We start from the raw sequence: 27,433 nt of genomic DNA on the forward strand, positions 1-27,433 counted from the left end.
GAAATTGCTCAAAATCTTCAAGCCTACTGACTACTGTCCAATACAGTTCATCCGTGTTGGTACAAATGATACTGCTGGGTACCAGACAGATTGTACCAAAAGTGCCTTCATGGCTTTGGGAGAGAGAATAAAGGAGATAGGTGCACAGGAATTCTCCTCCACCCTACCAGTCAAGGAAAAGGGCCTAGACAGAGAAGCTCACATTCTGTAGGTAAATAAATGACTGCATAGATGGTGTCTATGTAAGCGGTTTGGCTTTCTGGACCATGGGATGACATTTAAAGGGCTACTGAGCTGGAAAAGTAGTCAGGAAAGCAAAAATTCAAATAGAAGAAAAAATAGCCAATATAGTAAAAGAGGGGACACATTTTTTTTTTTTTTAGATGTGATAGAAGGAAGTACAAAAGTGGCATGGTGAGACTCAGAGGTGAAGGAGAGGAATTTGTAGAGGCTGATGAGCAAATAGCAAAATTGCTTAACAAATATTTCTGTTCGGTATTCACTGTGGAAGGGCCAGGAGCAGGACAACATAAAAGAAACATAGATAAGATTGAAAGCCAGGTGAACTTAAATAGATTTTCAGAAAAGTGTTTTCATGAGGAGCTAACTAAGCTTAACATTGATAAAGTTATGTGGCCAGATGGGATATATCTGAGGGTACTAAAGGAACATAAAGAAGTTCTGGCAGCTTCACTGGCTAACATTTTCAATGCTTTTTTAGAGTTGGGAACAGGTCTGGAGGACTGGAAATGGGTGGATGTGGAAGTAAGGAGGAATCTGGGAACTACAGGCCAGTTAGTCTGACCTCTGTGGTAAGCAAATTAATAGAATTACTGCTAAAATAGTGCAGTTTTTGGAATTGCAAGAACAGAGGCAGATTAGTTTTACCAGTAGATCTTGTCAAATGAATCTGACCAATTTCTTTGACTGGGGGACCAGAGAGTTGAATCAAGAAGCGCGTTAGATGTATTATTTGTAAATAAGTTGCTGTAAGTTTAATCCCCCTCTTCTCACCTCCAAGACCCAGTTATTTATTTCCCTGTTTTATTGTAACTGTCACTCTCCTTTCAATGCTCTTGTTACAGTTGTTTGAGTTATCTCTTATCTTGCACACTTTGTTAAATGTAAACCGGTTTGATGTGATCCATGTCATGAAATGACATGGATCACATCAAATAAAATAAAATAAATAAATAAGAATGCTGTGATCTCAGGGATGAAGAGACCCACCCCCACTGACGTCATCACGCTCAGTGGCGAGCCGGTAAATGGCCACATTCCACCAGGTATCGCGCGCCGAAGGGATGCGCCAAAGGGGCACTCCCCTTTGTGCAACCCTTCGTGCAATCTTTTGTGCTACGCTTATTTTAATTCCCTTAAGTTTTCCTTTGTTAATTAACCTTTTTCATAGTGTTTAGTAATCCCTTGTTTATTAAATATGTTCAATGTATTTGACTTAGGAAACCTATTTTCCTGCATAGTCTGTTTTTAATGTAAACCGGTATGATTTGTATCTGGTACAAGAATGTCGGTATATAAAAATTCAAAATAAATAAATAAATAAATAAATTATACCTTGATTTCAGTAAGGCTTTTCATACCATTCTACATACATGACTTTTAAATAAATTAAGTATTGGAACCTAGAGTATTGGGACTTAGAGTGACTGACTGGGTTAGTGGGTTGGCTGAGTGGGAGATGATAAAGGGTAGCAGTAAATGGAATTTATTCTGAGGACGGGGGGGGGGGGGCATTACTAGCAGTATGCCTTAGAGACTGGTTCTTGGACAGGTTCTTTTCAACGTTTTTTTGAGCAACTCTGCTGATTAGCCTAGGTTTTTTTGTTTTAATACTTATACACCATCCATAGCAGAAGTACATTTATGCAGCAGGGGACCATGGTGCGCACAAGGATGAGCAAGTATTTACAAGCACATTTCTTGGCCAGGCTCCAACATGCCCACGCCCTGACCACGCCCACACTCTGGCTCTTTTCGGAAACTTTTCATTTGTGCACGCAGTGGGAGATAAGCGCATCCTCAGGGGACTTTTAAAATCTGCATGGTGCACACCAGCCTGACTTGTGCTTGTATCTTCCGGATTTGGCACGTGCAAGGCTTTTAAAATTCACCATGTTTATAAAATAGGTGGAGAAAGTATGCACTTTCAATGCATTGCAAATATTTGCACATACTAAAACATATGTGCATATATTGGAGGGCATATATAAGTGTATTTTATCTGTGTGGACCAGATACACACAGATTATAAAATACTATAGTAGATCTCCGCATGCCCATATACACATGTAAATGGGACAGCATAACGATTTTTGAAAGCTACCCTTTATGCAACTATGCTATAATTGTCTGACACCTTTGCCTCCAAACCTCACTGTCTGTTCACCATACTTGCCTCTCTCTGCAAATCTCCCTTCACTTTATTCTCTGACTAGTCACTGAGTGATTTTTCTGATAACAAAGTTCCCAAGGTAGCAGAATTGCTTACCTGTAACAGGTCTTCTCTGAGAACAATAATATGTCAGTCTTTACTCATGGGTGACATCATCAGATGGAGCCCAGCACAGAAATTTGATTTCAACAGTTCTAAAAACTTTGAGCATTCTATTCTGCTACATGTCCACAAGGGGGCCCCCTTCAGTATTTAATTTAGCTTAGATTTAGAGAAACCAACTCCAAGGAGAGGTGGTTGGGCTCTGTGAAGACAGACATCCTGCTGTCTTCAGAGAACACCTATTACAGGGTAAGCAGCTCTGCTTTCCCTGAGAATAAGTAGGATGTCAGTCTTCATGCATGAAGAATCCCTAGTTACAGGCTACCACGAATGAAAAAGGAAAAAACCAGAAACAGTACAAAGAAGCAAACACCCATTTTTGTATTTTCTGTCTTTTTATAAGGGCAGCCTAGAACCAAAACAACGGGCCCAAGGGGGGCGGGAGGTGGAGTTGGGTTTTATACTTCAAAGACACTCATCATGATAGACTAGCAGACCTACTATTGCATCAGGAGTCCCTGTCCATGAAACGGTGCAATGTGAATGTGTGGCGAGAACTCCCTTTTCATAGCATTGCAGATCTCATCCATGAAGCCTGATTTTAGGTGGACTGTTCATCCTGCCATGGTTCTGGCACTATGAGCTTTGATGTGACTCATTAGATTCAAGCCTGCCTAGGAGATACAATCTGCTAGCTAGGAAGTACTTGGAGTAAAATCCCTGCCCACTTTTCCATGGTGGAATGGGCTCAACCGCATTGGCCTGTAAGATGGAGGACAGTTTCTTTTGGAGCAATTCCTAATGCTAAAACACTGATCAAGCAGATTTTGGTGGATGATTTGGAGGTACAACCAACAGACAATCTTATCCTTTTTTGAACTATTCTGAAGATCCAAGCATCTGTTATTCTGGGTCAATGGATCATGTAAAACCTTAGGCTGACACCATATGAAAGGTCCTCTGGCATGGATACCAATATCTTGGGTATGCTCCCTGTGATCCAGTCAAAACCCCATCCCAGGTTTTGATAGGGGGTGCTGGCTGTACTTTTGGGGTGAGTACAAGGACCCTGTTGCTGATGGGAATGAGGAGGGTAGAGGAAAACATTTCCTCAGCAGACAGAAATGTCTTCTCAGCACCCCAACATAAGTTCCTCATAGTTGAAGAGAGTGGGTCTAGAGTGGCAGTGGACAGGGTCTGAAGCTTTGTACACTGCTTTCTTGACCTTATCTCCAAAGAGATTCTCTCCATTGCAAGACATTTCAGCGAGTCTTTCCTGAAAATCAGGTTGGAAGTCTGAGACCTATAGCCAGGCAAGTCTATGGATGCCAATACTCACTGCAGAGATTCGATGCTGTGTTGAAGACAACAAAGGTGGAGGTGCCTATGTACTTTCCACACTCCATATCCTTATCCACTAGTAATTCCAAGATGCCCTGTAGTCCCTTTCACACTCTTTCTTCTAAATATTCTGTACATACTAGTCCATGAAGAGCTAGCTGATAGGATCCTTTGTAGGCAATGAGCATATCTTCCTGAAAATCCTTTCTCCCAGGCACGTACATGGTACAAGAATCCTTCCCTGGGGTCAACGAGGAATAAGTCCTAGACCTCTTACCTTTCTTGAGAGTAGATTCAACCATCAGCATTTATGAGACTGTGCCTTCTCAAAAACACAATATATTGCATCCACCATCTTATTAACTGGAGTTACAGAGAGGGGATTCTCCCACATCCTCATCTGTACCTCCTGAAGGATCTTATGGATAGGCATAGATTTGGGGGTTCCAGAAATTGGAACATGTCTATTATCTTGGACCTGGCTCTTTCTCCTTTTGCTCAGTATTGGGTGTGCTCAAGCATCCACTGTGCCCTCAGAGCTGGCACTTACTGAACAGAAGTTAATGGGGGAATGACACAAAGGAGAAGATCACCACCATATAACCTAGTGTATAAAGGGAGGCATAAAGGAGATGGGCATCGGTGATGGTTGTAGACTAAGTAAATTGAAGAAACACAGCAGACGTTATACCTCATGCTTTTACTATTGCAGTACTGCTAGAATCAATTACAGATGCAGTGTAAACCCTCCGCCTCCCCCCCCCCCCCCAAAGGAGGACAGATTTTTACAACAGATGGAATTTGCAAAATCACAGCCTTCTGCATGTTCATTTACAGAAATATTAGTAAAAAGAATACATGATAAACCTCCTTTAAAACAAATTATGCAAGTGGTGCATTCAGTCTCTCTTCTAAACTATATGAGCGTACCTTGATCAGATTTTTTGCTTTGTTCCTTATTGATCTGGGGATAAGGATTTGCACTAACAGAAGTGCTTGATCTATTGATTTATGGATACTAAAAACTGACACTATTTAATTTTTGAGCTCCAAGCTTTTTTTACTATATCCTATGTTTAGGTGCTTGTCTATGATTCCAATCTGTTCTACCACTGTTTTACTTACAAAAGAAAATGTTAAATATATAAAAGCAAGACCATCAGAATTATGGAGCCTGCTTTTCTTAGGAAAAGAAAACCAAGGAGTGCTTTAAGATTCTGTTTTGTTTTCTTTTTCTTAAACAATTTCTCTGTTTAAATTTCCTTGCTTTTGTTTCCATGCTGCTGGTAAGATGATGAGGTACAGTACAGACTGATCTATGGAATTACTGATAATTTTCTACAGCATTTCTGAAGTATCATCAATAATATAATATGCTGCATTTGTTCAGTGCATCATCCTCTCATTGAAAGCTTCATAATAAAGAGTCATACTGTGAGAAATATGATAAATCTACATTATGAAATCAAAATTAAGCACTGGAAAAGCATACCATTGTGCTTTTACAAGCTAACATTTATATAAGCAATTGTTGAAAATAAAATTCAGTTTCAAATTTTTGAGAGCAATAATCAAAGACATTTTCTCATGTATAAAACAGTGTTTTCCCCATAGAAATGAGCTCTTTGATTATTGTTCACTTTGTATGCAAGGTCTGTGTAATTTTCAACAATGCGGGTACTTTATCTACACATTGCGGAAGTAGTCCTTAGGGCTGAAAATGCAACATCACATGTAGTTTTGATTATATAAAACTATAATGCTGTTTCGTTCCGAAAAATTACCCACAGAGAAAGCAGGTACAAATCTCTGTAGGTAATTTTTCCTTAGGCAATAATCAAAGGATAACTACTGGCGCAGTTTTGCTTTATTGATGGAAATCTTGTGGCTAAAAGTAGCTGCAGCGTTCACACCAACAGAAGCACATTTGATTATTGCTCCCTACATACTAGTAGTCTCGTTATATAGCAAAAAGTATGTGGGAAAAATAAAATAAGAAAACGTAAACGAACCCGACTCCGCGGGGTGGCGGGTGGGTTTCATGAGGACTAACATCCTGCTGTCCTGTGAGAACACCTGTTACAGGTAAGCAACTCTGCTTTCTCACAGGACAAGCAGGATGATAGTCCTCACATATGGGTGAGTACCGAGCTGAGGATGCCCTAGCAATGCACCAAATGCACCCAAAGACGTGCAACAGGCACAACAACAGGGGTGCCAAGCCGCACATTTTACTCTCAGAAATTAACACCTGCCCAAGGGTAGGCGTTAACTTTGAAAGCACTGGGAAAAGTGTACAGAAAAGCAGAAAAAACTGCTTTTCTGTACACCATCTTTATATCATAGCGATATTAAGTTGGAGGCACCAAATATAATAATAAAAAAAAAAAATACCAAAAAAAAAAAATAATCTGCCCGCTGGTTGGCGGGTTCGAAAATGGACACTGAATTTTGCCAGTGTCTGTTTTTGAACCCGCTGACCACTGCGCTTCCGCTAATAAGAAGGCTCTAGTGACGTGCTAGTTTCCCTAGCGCCTCTTTATTAACGCGCAGCCTCATTTGAATACAAAAATCGTGCACCCAGGAGAGGTGCCTGGGTGCACGTCGGGAGAGCTGGCGCTTGACTCGGAGCGCCGGCTCTCCTGCACCTCTTATTGCATTGGTCTGAAACAGGGCCATTCATCAAAATGTGTTATGGTGTTATTGCGGAATTTAGGGCGTTATTTATTGCATCGTATGATGTGTAATCAAATTTTTTAAATGTTGTCAAAAGGGAGGAGTTTGGGTAGGGTTTATGAAAATGAGGGACATTTAGCATTGCATGTGATAGCGTAATGCATGGTATCACACGTTTTAATGCTGGAAATAACTACACCTTTTTTCCTGGCATTAAGCTGTGCGATATGCCCAAAACGGGATTTGTGATATTTATCGCAAATCTCGTAGGGGGAGGGGGGAGAGGAAGAGTGGAGTGGAGTGGAGAGAGAATGCCTCTGGGATGGCACATATATTAGGCATCTATTTATACTACTGTAGGAGGGTCAATTAGTACCTCGAGGTGAGGTTTTGGTGGTGGTCTAGGGTTTTGGGGCCAGTTTTACATGCACAGTCAGACGTATGAGACAGTACACATCAATGATGATTTGATGTGATTTGGAATGAGGAAAGCTATACAAGGATGAGATTTCTACAACATACTCTTGCCCTAGCTTGATGGGACCCAGGTAGAGAGTGCATAAAAAATAGTGCATGTTGTGGTAATTCAAAAATTACCCTAACAATGCCCCTTTTTATAATCGTGGGCATTATTCATATGAAATTTATAGCATTTTGATAAATCTAGGCCAAAGTTTGAAAAGGAAATGCAAAATACCTAATATTTTACCTCTGGGTGCTTTAGTCTCAAAGATTTATGCATTTCTCTGAAACGACTGTATCGCCTGAAAATCGTCCATGTTTCTTCTAGGACCGTTATCTACAGGAACAAAGAAAACATTCAAGGAATAATATAGGCATAACAAAAATAGAAAAACCCCAAACTGTCAAACTCCAAGAACAGTCACTTTGGAAGCATTCACTGACTAATGTACATATTGGAAAACTGATGAATTTAGCAATAGGGAAGTTCTGGAAAGGGGTATGTGTTCAGCATTTCAGTTGATGTGTTTCCTTTGTTATACTTTGTCTATTTATCAGCTCTATTTGAAATAGGGCTCTATTTACTAAAGTGATTGGATGCTAATGCAAACATTAACTCATAGTAAACATGCGCGTTGATGCTTGCATTATTTAGCATAATTTACTGCAGTAATCTCTGTTAATGAAGACTTAATATGATCTAATGCAAAAATGATTCAAATAAACCGCTTAGCATGCAAAGCAGCTCATGAATAATTAATGCCGGTCAGTGCAAATCTTGCTAAAGCTACACTGGGACCATTATACCTCTTGTGGTACAATTAAATTGTTTTAGTTGGATCATTAGGTTACTGTGTTTGCCAAGATAGTTGGTTTTATCCTCTCCTCAAGATCAATACTAAGGGCCCCCCTTGGCTCAATCCCTCTACCTCCCACCCTAATAGGTAGATTTTAAAAGCATTGTTTGCACAAAAATGGCCCCATACACGTGTTTGTGGGCCGCACTTGAGCAAGGCAATTTTTAAAAAGCCGGGAAGTACCCGTGTAGATACCTGCATACACATCAAGAAGAAGGAGGCAGAAAAGGGGCAGCGCATGGGCATTCCGATTTGGGGCCAAGACTTATGCACGTAACCCCTGAATCTTGTAAGGCTGACCATAGCAACACATGCCATATTAACTTTACTACTGGTCCTGATAAGGCGCAAGTCTGGAGATTTTGGGCCAGAGGGATCCAGAACACTGGGGGGGAGGGAAAGGGAGGGAGTATGACACTCTACATATCTTCCACTGTAAGAGGTGCACTTTCAACTCAGGGTGGGTTATGGGAGGGGGCAGGTGTTATATTTGTCTGCCCCCTCCCAGTGTTGCAAGGTTCTGTAGACCCTTGTAACACTGCTCTCCCTAAAACCCACCCTGAGTTGAATCTCCCTTACAATGGGAGATATATAGAGGTAGATCTTCAAAACATACGCGCGCGAACAAAAGTACACCAGATTTTATAACATGCGCGCGTGTAGCCGCGCGTATCTTATAAAATCCGGGGTCGGCGCGCGCAAGGCTGTGCAAAATCGGCAGCCTGCGCGCGCCGAGCCGCGCAGCCTGCCTCCGTTCCCTCCGCGTCCCCCCACCTTCCCCTCCCTTCCCCTATCTACCCCACCCCCCAGCCCTACCTAAATCCCCCCCCTACCTTTGTTGGGCAAGTTACGCCTGCTTGAAGCAGGTGTAACTTGCACGCGCAGTGCCGGGGGACTCGGGACCGCCCTCCTGGCCCGCCCCCGAACTGTCGCCACGCCCCCGGACCCGCCCCAGACCGCCCCCTGCCACGCCCCACGGGCACGCCCCCTCCCGTCCCTTTTACGAAGCCCCGGGACTTGCGCGCGCTGGCGGCCTATGCAAAATAGCCGCGCTGGCGCGCGAGTGTCCTACGCACATAAATCCAGGAGGATTTACGCGCGCAGGGTTTTTAAAATCTACCCCATAGTGTCACAGATTGTCTCTTTAAAATAGGCTCTCTCTCTCTCTTTCTCACTTGTGAGTATGCGTGTAAAGGCTCCAACACATACTGGCAGTAGGGATATTTTAAGTGGTATGCTTGTGCTTGTATGCATGATATAAAATTGAGCATTTTTTGTTCACTTGCCCAGTGTGCACATATATGGGCACACGTGCGCTCCTTTTAAAATTTACTTGTGTGTGAGCAAAGATGGGCCTTCACAATCTGATCCCCTCACCTTCATCCCCTAGTATGCAGAGATGGGTTCTTGCACCCTTATCCCCCCCCCCCCCTTACTCAGGGAGTAAGCAAAATGGATCCCTGTGGGATGATCCTTCCACTCCTTCAAGTGAGCAAAATTGGGCTTTAAAGAGGCATTCTTGCAACCTATCCCACTGTGAAAAAGTAGGCCTTTGGAGCCCAAACCTCTTACCCCTCCCCAGTGCACGGCAAAAGACCTTGTCAGGTTAGTCTGTACCATTCTGACCACAGCAACCAGAGTGGCAGGATGAAGTTGTCCTCATTCCTGCTGCCATCTTCAATTAGGAATAATCAGATGGAGCAGGTGATGGGAGGTGTCCTGGTGGGAAGTGGGTGGGGAGATCAGTCTATGGAGTTCCATCTTTGTTCCCTTGATGGGGAGGGGAATTGGCCACTGGAGACTATATTTAATCATTCTGAGGGCAGGAAAAGGGGCTCACAAGGGCCCATGTTTGCATATTGAGGGGAGGGGAGGTGGGGAGAATTTCCAGACTGAAAATAAAATTTTCCTATCTTTGTTTTGTTTTCCCTTAACATACTGTTGTCAATCTCCTCTGTGATTTATTCTATCTTCTCTTACTTCCTTTACTTGCTCTCATTTCCATGGCAATATATGCAGTGTACAGTAAGCTAAAATTACATAATTCAATTGCCCAATTAAGAATTTATGCATGCATAAAGCACTCTGGGTCAGGTCTTATATTTTTCATTTAAGGTTGCTTTAACACAGAAAGGAGCCAATCTACTAAAGTATGCTAATGTTTTCGTAAGCATTAACACACCTTAAAACGCAATTTAGTTTATGCACATTAACAACGCTTTTAACATACATTAATTAGCTCACAAGACATAACTCAAAGACCTATGCTAATGAGATGCAAACCTATGCAGAATAGCTCACTATCTATTAGCACACAGAAAAATAACGTGAAAAATGCACAACTGTAAAGAGACCTGTTAATACAAAATACTTATACCGCTGGGCTAATCTATTACCTCCAACAATAATTAAAAGTAGGGCTTTTCCGATTAGCTGTTTCCCACAATTTTATTTGTCTTGTCTACTACAGTGGACCCTCGAGTTACAACCAGCTTGACATACAAACAACTTGGGTTACAACCAAAATTTTAGTTTTGAGTTACAACCAAAGTCTTGAGTTACAACCTGAATGCCGGCCAAGGCCATGTGTATCCGCTTGTGCGTGCGGTTGCTTCTAATTGGGCGTTTTTTCCTGTCAAACGCGTTTTTTTGGGCTTGGTGGGTGGGACTTCTGCTCTGTTGTTGCAGTGATTGGCTGCTGCTGATGAGGCCTGTCCATCTCAGGCGCACCCAGAGCTGCAAATGTTCACAGGAGCACATAGGCAGACCAGGCACGGCATTGCAGCAAGCAACAGCATCACTGGTGACCAAGGAAGCTTCTGTGCAGCAGCAGAAAGGAGTGTAGCATTCAGCTGGCTACAGCAAGTTATCAGGAGGGGAAGAATGAGTATGCTGGGAGGGGGAAATGAGTGTTTGGGGGCCAGAGGTGTGCTCTGAGGGGGGAATCCTCCCCCTCCTCCCTTACTGCAAGCCAAAGATGTCAACTTGAATGGTGAGTACAGTATGAAATTGTTGTTTCTTGTAGGCTAGGCACATTTTATAACTTTTTGGTGAGTACACTAGGAAAGGTACAGGTGTTTCTGGTAATTAAGCACATTATACAACCCTTTTTTATTATGAAAATATTAGGTAAGGGGTGCTTTGGGAGGTTTGGAACACATTATGGGGCGGATTTTAAAACCCCTGCGCGCGTAAATCCGGAAGGATTTACGCGCGCAGGGCCCTCGCGCGCCTATTTTGCATAGGTCGCCGGCGCGCGCAGAGCCCCGGGACGCGCGTAAGTCGCGGGGCTTCCTATCGGGGGCGTGGCGGGATGACGCGGCGTTTAGGGAGCGGGGCGCGGCGTTTAGGGAGCGGCGATGTGGGCGTGGTTTCGGCCCGGGGGCCGAAACCACGGGGGCGTGGCCGCGGCCTCCTTTAACAGCCCCCGGGACTGGACCACGGTGCGGGGCAGCCGGCCGACACGCGCAAAGTTAAGGGGGGGGGGGTTAGGTAGGGGAAGGGAGGGGAAGGTGGGGGGAGGGCGAAGGAAAGTTCCCTCCGAGGCCGCTCCGAAATCGGAGCGGCCTCGGAGGGAACAGGCAGCGCGCGCTGGGCTCGGCGTGCGCAGGTTGCACAAATGTGCACCCCCTTTCGCGCGCCGACCCCGGATTTTATAAGATACGCACGGCTACGCGCGTATCTTATAAAATCCAGCGTACTTTTGTTCGTGCCTGCTGCGCGAACAAAAGTACGCGCTCGCGCAAGTATTTAAAATCTGCCCCTAAGTGTATTTCCATTATTTCTTATGGAAAAAAGTCTTGACTTACAACCAACTTGAGTTACAACCAGCCCTCTGGAACAAACTGCGTTTGTAAGTCAAGGGTCCACTGTATATAGATACAGCTATTTAAAGTTCATTCTGCAATTTAGATAGGGCCTTAAATGTAACCATAACATTTTTGTTTAGTGTTATACGTTTTAATTAAGCAAGAGAGAAGAGCTGAAAAAGACCTCAAAGCTTTTGATGACTATATAATAATGAGTATACGATTTGTGACGACACATGTAGTGGAAAAATATAAGAAAGGTTAACAAAACAAACTAATCTTCAACAAATATTCGATTTTCCCACTTCTCTTAGATGTTAAAAACATAGAAGTCTATATTCAGACACAGGATAGCAAAGCTAGCCAGATAAACTTATCTGATTAACTTTGGAGGCATGCTCAACAGTATAGCCACACTATTGAATATAGACAGCTATTTTAATTAATTTGCTGGCTAACTATAATTGGCTAACTTTAGGACAGCTCTTTGATGCAACCATACTTAGCTGGCTACGTCATTCGACTAATATCGGAGTTAGCCGGTTAACTTAGCCAGCTAACTCAACTCCTCCCAGTTATGCCTCTGGACTGTCCCTAACTTATTCGGCTAAATTCTAGTCTCCTAATTTATTAGCCAGCTAGAATTTAGCCAGGTAAGCCATTTACACTGACAACTATTACGTTATCCATCTAAATGGCTTTTGAATATGGACCTCGTCATGTTTTGTTGCTGCAAATTTTTAAGAACAAATTCCTTCTCCAAATGCTTTTTCTGACAAAATATGTTTAGTGTCACAAAAAAATGATTAATATCTTCTTAAGTATAACATTTCTACATGACAGATTGCATTTTCTTACAAACTATTTGCACCTGATTGTTCACTATACTATTTTATTTCCCTAATGTCTTAGGGTTTTATAAAAACCTGCAGGCTTTCAGTATTTATTTTAAACTGGAAGGAAAAATGGAGAATTCAACAAACCATTTGCTATGCTGAATAATTTTTCCTCATTCAGCCTCACAGTGTTTTCAAGACTTTCGTTGTAAGTATGCATGAGCAACTGTAAATCAAACTTGAACCAAGCAGATTGCAGCCTGATTTGAGAGTGACAGGAAATGTGAATTCCTCAAGATTTGCTGGGGGAAATATATTGGATTTTTCATGTCTAGTCTGGGGCAAATTTAAAGTGCATCTGCCAACCCAAGGAAATCCACATTTAATTTCCTCTGATCCACTTAGAGTTTTGCTGGAAATGTATTTTTTCCTTAAAAAAAAAAAAAAAAAAAAAAAGGCATACTGAACTTACTTGATGAACCCAGAGATATATGCAGGGTTTGTCAAAATCAAGTAGAAAACCTCTTTTATTTTGACATCTCTACTTGTTTGAGCATCTCAGCACTTAAATAACTAGAATTTATGACTCAGTGGCTACTTATGCCAGTTTTCTAATTCATACATTGTAGATAGCAGAAACTATTTAAATCAACTTTTCATGCACAGAAAAATAAGTTCGAGTTGTATTGCTTCAGAAATGTATATAGCTTGATTGTTATAAGCAAAATGCACAATACAATTTTCAGAATGTATTCATTTAATAGATATTTTGACAGTTCAGTTCTATTGCAATTTTTTGTTAACTAGACCTAGATTATTTGTTACTTTAAGTTACTTTTATTGTATTTCTTTACATATTTCGGTTTGTGGTAAATAATGTTATTTTTGGAGCACTGGGATCAATCTATGTCCTTAGAAGATTTTTGGTTGCCTTTAAAAAACAAAAATTATGTCTCATCCTTAATGGGTCCTTGTTTTCACTTGCACTGAGATAGGAAAAAGGTAATATATCTTCTGTACTAGAAGCTGAAATATATGGGATGGAAAGCTAGGTTGAGGCTGAAATCTCATGAGGATATATAGTTTGGCTCTAAATACCATTAAGAATTTGTGTTCCTTAAAATGTTCATTTTTAAATGAGCTCTAGTTTATCAATAGTATTGCAAAACAACATAAATGTGTCAAAATACTCAATGATGGCTATAAGAGACATACTTACTTTTATCTCAAACTCAAAGTGCTCATCTTTTCCCTGCCCGCAGAGGACATAGCGTGGGATACTAATTTTAATAGGGTCCTTGAAGTCATCTGGATTAGCTCCCAAAGAACGTGAGATCATTCGCTAATAAACACATACCAGACAAAGAGAAAAAAGGAAACCACCATAAAAAATATTAACAAAACAAAGAACATGGATGAAACCTTTGAAAGAAACATATCTCTTTTGCAACAAAACAGCTTTTAATTGACACAAAGCAGAAAAACCAGAGCATAAAAAATATTTACAGAAAAAAATAAATCTGACTTCTTTTCCTTTACTCAGCCAATAAACAGGAAATAGAATTTATCGAGAGTGCAATAAATCACCAGTATCTGCCAGCACAATGACAAATTATTGTTCGCTATGTCAGAATGGGAATAGGGAATGTGAGGAGGCTGCAGTAGATTGGGCCCAGGAGGGAAGAGATGGTGGTGACTGCAGTGGATGATCAGGGCATGGCATGGGAAAAGGATAGAGGCAGCAGTGGGTCAGGGCCTGGGAGGGAGGGAGTGAGGAGGTTTCACAGTAATAGCATATCAGGACTAGGAAAGAAGGAGGTGGCAGATCATAAAGTAAGGAACAGAGGAGGGATTTATATATTGTAAAGCCACAAAAAGTAAAACTGAAAAGATGCCCTTTTTGACAAAATTGGCTAGAAATGTGATAAAACTGTATCCAGGGTCAGCATTTAGAGCCCTACCAGATGTCATCATATGTGACACTCAGGGATGATTTAAAAAAACCTGTGGGACTTGTTTCTATCACCGCCTCTATCCCTCACTCTTTCTGTGTAGAAATATTTTCTAATGCTATCCCGTCTACCTTCTTTTTGCCTTGTATTATGAACACTTGTTTTAGAACTATTTCTATTGAAAAATATTTAATTCTTGTGCATTATTGCTTCTTTTGAGATATTTGAACGTGTTAATCGTATCCTTCTCCTCGAGGTTATGTATGATCAGTTCCTTAAGTGTTATTTCACAGGGTTTTTGTTGTCGACTCTGCATCATTTTGGAAGCCTTACTCTGGCTTGCCTTACTCTGTCTACATTCTTTCAGAGATAGGGCTATCAAGAAATGAACACAATAATATAGATGACGTCTCACCGGTGACCTGTTCAGAGGTGTTATTACTGCATTTTGTCAGTGTAAAGTGCACACACTGCTCTTGCAGTGGCTGTCTATCTGCATGCATGCATTGGTGGCTCTTTCCGTGGAAAGATTTTGATGACATTTGGAAAGAAACTCTCTTCCTGAAATGGGAGAGCTCTTGCAAAATTCAGCCAAAGTAATACAAGAACAGAACCCAAAGGAGTGAGCAGCAGCTGCCACTTACCCATCGTAAAAGTATATTTGAAAACTGAATTTGGACTGGTGCTTTCTAATATATTTATAAATGATCTGGAAAGGGGTATGACGAGTGAGGTGATCACATTTACGGATGACACAAAATTATGTAGAGTAGTTAAAACTCAAGCGGATTGTGATGAATTGCAGGACCTTGTGAGACTGGAAGATTGGGCTTCCAAATGTAAGATGAAACTTAATGTCAACAAGTTTAAAGTGATGCATATAGGGATAAATAACCCTTGCTGTAGTTACACAATGTTAGGTTCTATCCTAGAAGTTACCACCCAGGAAAGAGATCTAGGTGTCGTAGAGGATAATACATTGAAATCGTTGGCTCAGTGTGCTGTGGTGATCAAAAAAGCAAACAATGTTAGGAATTATTAGGAAGGGAATGGAAAATAAAACGGAGGATGTCATAATGCCTCTGTATCGCTCCATGGTGAGACCGAACCTTGAATACTGTGTGCAATTCTGGTTACCGCATCTGAAAAAAAGTTATAGCTGTACTGGAGAAAGTGCACAGAAGGGCGACCAAAATGACAAGGAGCATGAAATGGCTACCCTATGCGGAAAGGCTAAAGAAGTTAGGGCTGTTCAATTTGGAAAAGAGATGACCGAGGGGGGATATAATAGAAGTCTACAAAATAATGAAAGGACATGAACAAGTTAATGTAAATTGGTTATTTACTCTCTCAGATAATAGAAGGACCAGGGGGCACTCCATGAAGTTAGCAAGTAGCTCATTTAAAACAAATTGAAGAAAATTCTTTTTCACTCAGTACATAGTTAAGCTCTGGAATTCATTGTCAGAGGATGCAGTTAGAGCAATTAGTGTAACTTTGTTTAAAAAAGGTTTGGATACGTTCCTAGAGGAAAAATCCATAAACTATTACGGTAATTAATAAGCAATAGTAGCTTGTGGTTTATCTAATGTTTGGGTACTTGCTAGGTACTTGTGACTTGGATTGGCCACTATTGGAAACAGGATACTGGGCTTGATGGACCCTTGGCTGACCCAGTACAGTATATCTTATGTTCTTATAAAAGATTAAGAAACATATCGACTTTTTGTTACACTACAATTGTATACTTCTTCATTTCTACTGATGGTAGGTTTTTTGAGCAGGGGTTTATCATACCTCAATCTCAACATTGTTCTTGTGGCCTGGTTTGGCCTCTGTTGGAAACAGGATGCTGGGCTTGATGGACCCTTGGTCTGACCCAGCATGGCGAGTTCTTATGTTCTTAATAAGTACATTCAATTCCACTATATAAAGAAAGGTATTATACCTTTCCCTATATATACCATAATCATCTGCTGTGCTGGTTACCATTTTTTCCACATTGTTTACTGATACAATATCAGTGTAGTCCCCTTTTCTAGTGGTAGTTATGAAGGCAGAGGGCACACTCAGTATAGGGCTTAGTCTATACAGTCCTATTAAAAATCTGGCATGGGGTATGTTGTAAGTCTCATGTTTCTGTGGGTGTTCGCTTAAACTCTATGTCTCTGCATTGATCAATGTCAATAAACAGGATGGACATACAAATAGTGTGTTCCAAAAATAAAAGCTTACTGTTCAGTTTGTTTAATGAAAATTGACACCAAATACATTTGCTCTTTGTCATAGCCATAATCACATCAATAAAATCCAAACTGATCAGTGTCTGTGGTCCCTTGACTTCCCTTGATTAGAATACTGAATGCCTGGTTTGCAATGGAAATGGTTTTCTTATCCCTTAAGGGTCTCCCTTGGACAATACCTGGGGTCTACTGCTTGATTCTTCCTTCTCCAAAACTCTCCTTTCCTATTTTCCTGGCAGAAACTCTGGTGTGTGGTCTCAGTTTCCTTTCTCCTCCCAGCTCTGAATTCCAGCAGGATACAACATTTTCTACACATTTCTTTTAGATGACACAGGGAACCTTCAGTCTGGAGGATCCAAAAACATCGCAGTCAGGGAAAAATCCTTTCCTTTCACTTGCTTCTCCCAGGCGGGAAGGATGGAGAAAAACTTTCTCCCAACAAGAATCCACATTCACTCTAAATGCACTAAAATATTACAGAGACCCTTTTTACCAACTATTGGATGCAGGTTAGCAAGTTGATCTCTGTGCTTCCTAAACCTCTCAGCAAAGGTGTTTAGTCAATACAGAGTAAGAACAGAAGAACTACAAAAGTAAACCTCTTCCTTCAACTTCAAAAACAAAATGCCACACTGAACCTAATTAAAATGCCGGCAAGAAACTTCTATTGCAGCAACCTTCAGTGGAGCTGATGTGGCAAGATGGTACATTCCTCTGCCCTACAGTGCTTTGTCCTACTAAAATCTCAATGTGGATTGTATATCAGTAACTCATTCCTCGGATTTCTGCACACCAAATGCATGATTCTGCATTTCTGAACACTGAATCTTAGCTGACAAGAACTTGACCACTCCTTATGCTGCCTTAGATTGCTCCTCATTTTGTCTACTCTACTGCTTCCAAAAGACCAAGACAATGTGGATCTCAGATACCCTTCCACTTTCCATATGTACTGACTTCTCTTTTGATAACACCTTCATACTTTTGTGAACTCCATCTGCAATTTAGGGTTCTATTTTGACTCAATGATGTCCTGTGTTACACATCCTTGAAGAGTGTTGCAATCAGGACACTATAAATTTCACCTACTATGACATTTAAGTTATTTTTTATGGACCAAAGATTTTAGAATCTTAATTCAAGCCTTTCTTTTAACCACAATAGATTATGGAAACTCTATGTTCTTAGGTTTATCCAAATATCATTTATGGGCAATACAATTATTACAAAACACTGCTGCTTTCCTTAGTATACCCACTAAATGAAGGGGACATATATATCTCCAGTTCTCACTCAGCTTCACTGGCTCCTAATCGAACAGAGAATAACATTTTAAATTTTACTGTTGGCATACAAAACACTTAAAAGTGATGGACCTTTATAGCTACCTAATCTTTCCAATCTATAACAGACCACCCATATCTTTTGGTCTTCCAGTGATTTTGCTTTACCTGTCCCTTTGCCTAAGCAAATTCAGCTTGTCAAAACTTGCTCTCAAGCCTTTCCACTGCTGCCCAATTTTATGGAACTCTCTTCCTATTAAATTACAGTTAACATAGTAACATTAATGATGGCGGAAAAGGACCAAATGGTCTATCCAGTTTGCCCAGCAAGCTTCTTATGGTAGTATCTGCAGGTTACCCCACTCCGTGCAGTTATCTCCAAACCCTATGATAACCCATTAAAAAAAATGTACTGCTAGCAACATTTTTACTGGGCAATGAGTCTTGCGATGCTGCAGTTGCGTTGAAAACATCAAAGTTTATTGGTTACGGGTAGTAATCCCCTGCCTTCTGTAAAGGCTAGTAACTGCTACTCCGTGTAGGTTACCCCCATGCTTATTAGTTTCCCAGACCATAAAAGTCAGGGCCCTATCATTGATTGCTGTCTGAATCCAATTCCCTTTTTCCCACTGCCATTGAAGTGGAGAGCAATGTTGGAGTTACATCAAAAGCATCAAGGTTTCTTGGTTAAGTGTAGTAACCGCCGTACCAGCAAGTTACCCCCAAGCACCCTTTTCTTCATTTCCATCCTCTAACCTTTAGGGATCCACAGTGTTTATGAATTACTTAGTTTCATTAAGCAGTTTCATAAGCAGCTGAAGACACACTTCTTCCCAGAGGCTTATAGTACACTGTAAAGTGCTCGTTTCTGTTATGTATTTTATCATTTTTACTGCCTGAGTACCTGAAGAAGGAAGAAAGAGTAGAGGAGGAGGGGGCCACACCCAGGTTTTGAAGAGATTAAACCTCCAACCATCTCCACAAAAGGGGGGGGGGGGAGGAGGAGGAGGGCATGGAAGTGCATTGCCCAGAGCCAGAGACCCAGGCCGATATGGAACTGGACTAAGGATATAGTTCTTTGGCTTCAATTGCAAATATCTTTATGTGCTGCTGTCCCAGAGCTTGCTGGCTACCTAGAGCTAGGGGAAGACAACCTGTTACTGGTTTTTGGGGTTGTTTTCCTTTTAAAAGAGAATGGAGAAGTTTGTTGACTCCAAGCACAATGGTGGGGGCGTAGGGATAAGTTGTGCTTCAGCCCAAGAGGTCTCCTAAGGGAACAGAAACTTTGTTTTCTTCGGCCTCCTGTGAACTGTAGCCCAAGCTTTTATTTGGGCAATTTTTTCATTACATGTTTGGTAAATTGGAGCGAGAATGGGCTCAAGAGTGGGAGCAAAACTGTTTGCCTGCTGGACAAGGGACCATGACATTTGCAATCTATTAGAAACATTATTCCCCAGTGAATGTCTGAAAGACTGAATTAGTGTATTTTACCCTTTCTTTTGTTGTTATTGTTTTGCTGTTCTTATGCTCCTGGGAAGCTGGCTTTCTGGAGGACTGCTAGGAGGGGAGCTTTACCAGGACGGACTATTTTCTAATCAAGTTGGGTCCCCACATCTTGACTAAAGGAACTGTGCATCTGACACTCTTGTTTGAGAATACTGCAGAGTGGAACTGCTCACTGAAGACTGGGCTGCATAAAGAGAAGACTCTGCTCTACTACAGGTGAATACCCTAGGACACTGGGTTATGCACTGCCTTTTGCTATATGGATTATACTATTCTTCAGTATACACTCTACTAATATTTTTCATCTGCTTTAGTTACTCCAGTAAAGGATTTATTTTGAATACCAGACTGTGTGGCAATGAGTTGTTATTAATGGAAGGTATCAGAAGATTTCTTAAGAGCCTAAGGACCTTAAAAGACTATGACATTCCATCCTGTCAGGAAACAACCCAGAAACATGGGTAACAACTTGGCCCCAGCATTCCCAAGATAGCCCTTAAGTCCTTCTAACCCAGTGGTTCCGAACCCTGTCCTGGGGACCCCCCAGCCAGTCAGGTTCTCAGGATATCCACAATGAATATGCATGAGAGAAAATTTGCATGTTATGGAGGCAGTGCATGCACATTTTCTCTCATTCATATTCATTGTGGATATCCTGAAACCTTGACTGGCTGGGGGGTCCCCAGGACAGGGCTGGGAACCACTGTGTTAACTGGTGAAACAGGGGCTATGCTATGAAAATATATGTTGATCTATCACAAAACATGGTGGCATGCATTGTGGGCTAGCAATACAATTATTTTCAATTTTAATTTTTTCCCCCAAAATCTCTTAGTCTAGACTGGAAAGGTTTACAGGTTATAAGTTTCTAATTGTATCCAATGGCAGTTATTAGGTTGCAAGTTCTGCATTATAGAATATCTTGACATAAATTATAGTATCTTAAATCCTATTGCAGGATACATTTTTTGAAAATGTTTTTGTACATTGGTTGAATTATCAATTCCTTTCTTTGTGTTGTTTGCAATTAATTCATATATCAGTGTAAAGTAAAAAAATGTTTTTAAAATGTATAAAAATGTTAAAACATTTTTGTAACTCTTTGATGGGGGACATAAAATGATATGTGGTCTGATGACTTTTTTTTTTTTTAAGCACTAAGCCCCAGTGTCTGTAGGTTTAAAAACCAAAATGGTCATGCAAATGGTATAATGGACCACAGTCAGAGGAATGGGTGGTACATTCACGTTGGATAGGGAAACCATCTTGAAAAAGACTTTCCCCTCTGTGATCCCCTCTGACGTCACCCTTATTTGTTCCTTGTTCCTACTCTGGAAAGTTATGTATCCCACACCTTCACTGAGATCTTCATGTGAGTTTACAAAAATATTAAAAGTCACTGATTCAATCAGGGTTCACAGGCTAGCACAGCAGATGTTGTAGCAGCATCAGGAAATCCAACAACAAAACGTTTTCCCTCCAAATCATCAATTAACTAACAGTATAAAAATTGCTCCGCTTTCTTCCGCAATACAATTAATATTCAATATGCACATTCATCCTCATAATTCTTCTCAGACATAGTCCCATCATCATGCATCTCCCAATGATTTTATACTCCTTTTCTCTTTACCCAGGGACACATTGTATCCTCCCCTCCTTGGGGTAGAAGTAAGGGATCCCGGGCATCCCCTAGCTTTAACACTTGTGGAATACAATTATACTCGTGAACCCTCCATGAACTGTGAAGTCCCACATGAATCTTCAGGACCAAATCATAAACTCCTAGATGTTTTCCCTTGGGGAGAAACACCCCTCCAGCCTTAGGCCTTTCCCTTTGACAGGGAAACCCATGCAGAGCTTTCTCCATGATGAACCTCTTCCAGTTGCCACTTAAAGGAGACACTCTAAAGAACACACAATATACATTTCCAATATGACTCTCCCATAAGTTAACATACACCTAGAAATTAAGTGACACTCTAAATATCTTTTCTCAATATTAATACATTTGAAGTTAGTGTGAATGTCATTTATTAACTTAACAAGGTCACCTCTAATGATCTTGGGCCTTATACTCATTTTTCCATCATCTCTAACATTCCTGGTCTAAATACTGCACTTTTCCAGTATCTCCAAACAACTTTAACACCATCACCCATACCAAAACACCAAGTAGATATCAAGTGTATCCCCCACTCCCTTCCCTGAGTTTCTCTAAGGGCCATAATCCAATGACAGGGGGCCTAAATTAGGCCCGCATTTCAAAAATATGTCTTTTATACCAAAGATGTATTTAACACGCACATAAGAGTGATATGTGACCTAATCACAAGTATTTTTTTTATTTTGATTCCCCCATAAAATGTATCAAATGCTATCAAGGAGATCCACTTATATTGAGCATTTTATAAATGCTCTCAGCCCAGGGTTTACAGGGACTACACTCAATAGGATGCAGCAGTCTATCTGGGAGAAGACACAAAGATCACAGTATCCTTTCACATGCACATACTATACCTGCTCTTCTCACCCACCTGATGTATAATATAATAAATTCATAATTTAAATAAAATAGACATTTTCAAACCTTGTAATCCCCTTCGACTTTTATTCTTCACTAGTATAAAGGGCCCATTAATGATGACAGGGGAAAATAAGTGTATCACCCCCTAGCTGCAACTGATGGAAATGGCGATTCTCTTCCACTATGGTGGTTGGAGTTTCCGAGTGGCGGTGGGGTAGGTCGATGGTACTGAAGTCGAGTTGCAACTAAAGGGGTTCCACACGTTACCCTCTTCCCGACTGCGTATTTTAAAAGAAATGGGAAATCCCAGTCAACCAATGGAGCTCCCAGAAGTTGGGAGGGGAAGCAGGGAGTAAGAAAAATATTATGTAGGAAAGAATTGTTTAAAATTAACAAAAGCTTTACTGTGGTATAAATTATGGCAATAATGTTAAAACCAGGTTCAACAACTATTGTGTACCAACAGTAAATGTAATTCACGTTAAATCTTTTGCAATTGAGGTATCAGAACAGTTAACAGAACAATCTTTACCAACTAAGTCACTATGGTTATTAGCATTTTCTTCTAAGTCTCTCTCAAAAGAAGCAAGATGCATTCAAAACAGTTATTCAGGCAAGTCACAATATTGTCCACTCTTTTTCTTTATACTGTATTTTATTTAACACCAATGCATTCTCTGAACTTGATGCTTTGGATTGCTCTCTAGCTTACAATATCTTTGAATATTTTTTCTTATGTAAGTATAACTTTCTTCCTATAATTCTGTTAGGTATTTCTTTTGTTTTTGAGTTAATGTCATAAGTGTCTGGCCAGACCTAAGCTGTTGTGAGAGTGCAAACCTAGCAGTAGAATGCAGGGTGTTTTGTCTCTAATGCTCCAAATAGGTGCTTGTGGTGCTGACTGAGAGCGAAGTACTCCTGGTTTTGTGGATCTGGTCCTCTTCCAGGTACTGCAAGAACAACCTATTGGCCTGACTTTAAGAAAATCAAAAAGAGAAACTGTCTTTCACTGTATATCTTCCAGAAATCTAACAATGCAACAGGAACCTACCAAGTACTGAAATTTTAACTAATAAAATAAAAGGATAAGCAATTGTCCTTAACTACTGGTCCTTTCTCATCCTTTCTATTTTCATTATTTTTCCAGTCACTCTTTCAAAATACCCCATTCCTTCCTAGTGCAGAGAAGAGTTTGTCTGAATTTGGAATCTCCTTTAGAAGTCTGGAGGAAAAGGGGCAATATAGCAGAGACATCTAAATATCTCCTTGGAATAAATGCCAAGGAAGCAGGTCTCTTTCAACAGAAGGGAGGTTCTGGAATGAGGTGTCATAGGATAAAGGTGAAAGGAAGCAGATTCAGGAGTAATTTAAGGAAATGTTGTTTAGAGAGAACATGGTGGATGGAGGAGGTGGTGGAGCAAGGACACTATCATAATTCAAAGAGCATGTGACAAGCACCGAGGACCTCTGAAGAGGAGAGATTGTAAAGCTGAGTAGGAGATGCATATAAGTAGCATGGGTAGGCCATATGGTTTTTATCTGTGCCAAGTTCTATGCTTCTATGTTAACAGCGGAAGTGGAGGAGGGCAGTACTTTAAAAACATTTTTTGGATACTCCCGTGACAGATATGGAGGCCAGTGGTGGATTTAGGATTGACAGGCTAGGTAAAAGACTAGATGCATGAAGAGAGAGGGTGGAAATTGATATTAGGTTGCATATGGGAATTTATAAGTTCATCGACTCAAAGTGAAAGAATCTGACCTGGCAGAATGGTTGGACCAATTTGGTCTTTATCTGCCTTCATCTAGTATGTAGTTTCTTTTTTAGCCACTTTCACAAAAGAAAGGTAAGTAACTTATTTGAATATTAAAATTATATTTTCTCAGGACGACAATTAGAAGTATTTACTCTTTCTCCAAAGATAAGCATGTCTAGTGTGGTCACAGCGACTAGATTAGCTCGCCACAGGCACAAATGTGAGAAAGAGAACACAAAGCAAATTAGCCATATTTTTTAACAAAGATAAAAAATAAAACTGGCAGACCTAAAGAAATGGGAGTTGGACAGCATCCCAAAAACATCACCAGAAACACCGACAGATCAAAACTAGAACAGGGACTCAAACAGGTTTCTTTTTCAGGATACATACAATGAAAATTTATAAGAATTATTTCCACACAGTGGAATGAAAATAAATCTCATAGAAATTCATTATGCATGCTCTAAAAAAAAGCAAACCTGTTTGTGAACCTTGGGCAACAGTGTTTGAGATTTCTTGTTTAGGCAACATTGTTTGGTGAAGGTCTGGACTAAATATTATTTTGCAGTCTTGCAGATCTTGTCAGTGGCTCTAACCTGTTCACTGTAATTTGATTTTGTAAACTGCTTGTTTGTTTCATATAAATGGTATATCAAGTTTAATAAATAAAATAAACACAAAACATAAATAAACCTGAGGTTGACTATCAACACTGCTACTGTGCACATGGGCTGTGACTTTCACTTCCAGGCTCATATCTGCCAGAGCATAACAATGAGAAATAATCAGAGTATCAGTTACAGAACATAAAAAATTGCAATACTGGGTCAGACCAAGGGTCCATCAAGCCCAGGATACTGTTTCCAACAGTGGCCAACCCAGGCTACAAGTACCTGGCAAGTACTAAAACACTAAGGGGCAGATTTTCAAAGGGTTATGCACATAACTTACGCGCATAACTACGAGAAAGTGCCCCTGCGCGCGCCGAGCCTATTTTGCATAGGCTCGGCGACGTGCGCAAACCCCGGGACGCGCGTACGTCTCAGGGCTTTGAAAAAGGGGCGGGAAGGGGGCGGGGGCTGGACCGAGGCCTCCGGCATGGTGGCCGTGCCGGAGGATCGTGTGCCGGCAGGCATAACTAAGACAACAAAGGTAGGGGGGGGGATTTAGGTAGGGCTGGGGGGGCGGGTTAGATAGTGGAAGGGAGGGGAAGGTGGGGGGAGTGGGATTTCGGAGCGGCCTCGGAGGGAATGGGGAAAGCCATAGGGGCTCTCCTAGGGCTCGGCGCGCGCAAGGTGCACAAGTGTGCACCTCCTTGCGCACGCCGACCCCGGATTTTTAACATGCGCGTGGCTGCGCGCGCATATTATAAAATTGGGCGTAGATTTTTGTGTGCCGGGTTGCGCGCACAAATCTGCGCCCGCGTGCATGTTAGAAAATCTGGCCCTAAGTAGATCCCATGCTACTGATGACAGTAATAGCAGCAGCTCCTCCAGGAACTTATCCAAACCTTTTATAAACCCAGCCACACTAAGGGGTAGATTTTACAAGCCCTGTGCGCTGGCGCGCCTATTTTGCATAGGCCGCCGGCGCACGCAAAGCCCTGGGATGCGCGTAAGTCCCAGGGCTTTGCTTGGGGGGCGTGTCGGGGGCGGCGCGGCTGTCCGGGGGCAGGGTCGAGTGCTCCGGCACAGCAGCCTGTGCCAGGGCAGGGAGCCGGCGACGCGTGCAAGTTTCGCCTGCCAGAGGCAGGCATACCTCAACAAAATAAGGTAGGGGAGGGGGATTTAGTTAGGGCTGGGGGGTGGGTTAGATAGGGGAAGGGAGGGAAAGGTGGGGAGGACAAAAAAAAAAGTTCCCTCTGAGGCTGCTCCGATTTCGGAGCGGCCTCGGATGGAACAGAGGCAGGCTGCGCGGCTCGGCGTGTGCAGTCTGCCGATTTTGTGCAGCCTTGTGCGCGCTGATCCCGGATTTTAAAGGCTACATGCGTACCTTTTAAAATCCGGCGTAATTTTGTTTGCGCCGGTTGTGCATACTTTTAAAAAATCTGCCCCTAACAGCACTAACCATATCCTCTGGCAACAAACTCCAGAGCTTAATTGGGCATTGAGTGAAAAAGAATTTTCTCCTATTAGTTTTAAATGTGCCACTTGCCAACTTCATGGAGTGCCCCCAGTCCTTCTATTATCCGAAAGAGTAAATAACCAATTCACATTTACTCATTCTAGACTTCTCATGATTTTCATATTTATTCAGAGGAACTCCTCAATCTCAGAATCATTCTTATTTAACAAGTCAAAGTGACTTCTTATTTAACAAATCATTTTGACTTGTTAAATAAGAATGATTCTGAGATTGAGGAGTTCCTCTGGATAAATATGAAAAGCCTTATGAAAGTGTAAGGACTTATACTTTTCTGCACTCTTCTATTCTTCTACTAAACATAGAGTGTGGACTTACATCCCATTGCATTATTTGTTATCAAATACACCAACTTACGTGCGTAAAACCCAATTTACATAAGTCCTATTTTATTAGCATGCATAAAATGTATGTGCATATGCTTTTAAAACAGTTGGGAAAAGTATGCACGCTCAGTACATCCACAGGTAAGCCTACATATGCGCATATGTTGCAGGGTAGATATACGTGTATTTTATAAAACTTGCATATATCATATATGCATTTTGAAAGATATTATAATTAATCTGCTCATGGCCTCTTACAGGTGTATATGCTGCCATACACACTTGTTTGAAAGTTGTCCTCAGAGTTGAATATGTAATCTATGGACTTTATTTTCCTTCCTCGTCGGAGATGCCCGCATAATGCCTCTTCTAAATGTAGTTAAAAGTATGTGCACTAGAGATGTGCTTCCGGTAAAAATTGTGTGTCGGGCTTCGTTACAGGCCCTCCCCGCGGGAATTTTGTTTTTCCTGTGGTTCGAGGGTTTTTATTTTTTTTCGGGGGCTCCGATTTTCGGGTTAGTGCGCACTATCGACTAACTCCCGACAGTGCGCACTAACCTGGCAGAGTTAGCGTGCACTAACTCAAAAATGAATTTTTCCCAAAATTTTGGAAAAAAAAAATCAATCGTTTTTCAGTTCTCCCGAACCATTCCGAATTAGGCAATTTCGTTGACATTGCCTAATTCAGGAAAAACGATTGCACATCCCTAATGTGCATTGCAAAAAGCAATAAGGAGCTATGGATAGCAGAGTTGCTTACCTGTAACAGATGTTCTCCGAGGACAGCAGGATGTTAGTCCTCACACAAGGGTGACATCATCAGATGGAGCCCAGCACGGAAAACTTCTGACAAAGTTTACACAACTTTGATGGCACATTATGTCCAGGAGAGCATAGAGTCCAACAGGATAAACATCATGCAAGAAACTTACGGCCTGATTTCAAAAGACCCATGTGCGTAAATAACAAGGGTTATGTGTGGCTGGGCCTTGCACGTGCTGTGCGCATTTTCAGAAGGGCCCGGCCAATGCCCGTAACCGTTGCTATGTGCCGAAGTTCCGGGCCTCTCCAAAGGGGCGGATTGGGGGGTGGGGGGTAGGCTGGGACAGCGCCATTAGCCGCTGCCCCGGGGAAGTATGCATTGGCAGCTGGCCAGCATGTGGAATATACTGCTCCAGAGAAGAAGTAAATATGATTA

The 27,433-nt window shown here is 41.5% G+C and overlaps 1 protein-coding gene across 1 annotated transcript in view; it reads right to left on the reverse strand.

The window, feature by feature from the left end:
- The window catches only part of KIF16B (kinesin family member 16B), a 742,061-nt gene that overhangs the window by 102,930 nt on the left and 611,698 nt on the right, over positions 1-27,433 (reverse strand). The window contains 2 exon segments of the mRNA XM_029596778.1: positions 7,242-7,331; positions 13,716-13,838. Coding sequence (XP_029452638.1) covers positions 7,242-7,331; positions 13,716-13,838 — 213 coding nt within the window.

Source organism: Rhinatrema bivittatum, chromosome 3, assembly GCF_901001135.1.
Source record: "Rhinatrema bivittatum chromosome 3, aRhiBiv1.1, whole genome shotgun sequence".
Lineage (NCBI taxonomy): Eukaryota > Metazoa > Chordata > Amphibia > Gymnophiona > Rhinatrematidae > Rhinatrema > Rhinatrema bivittatum.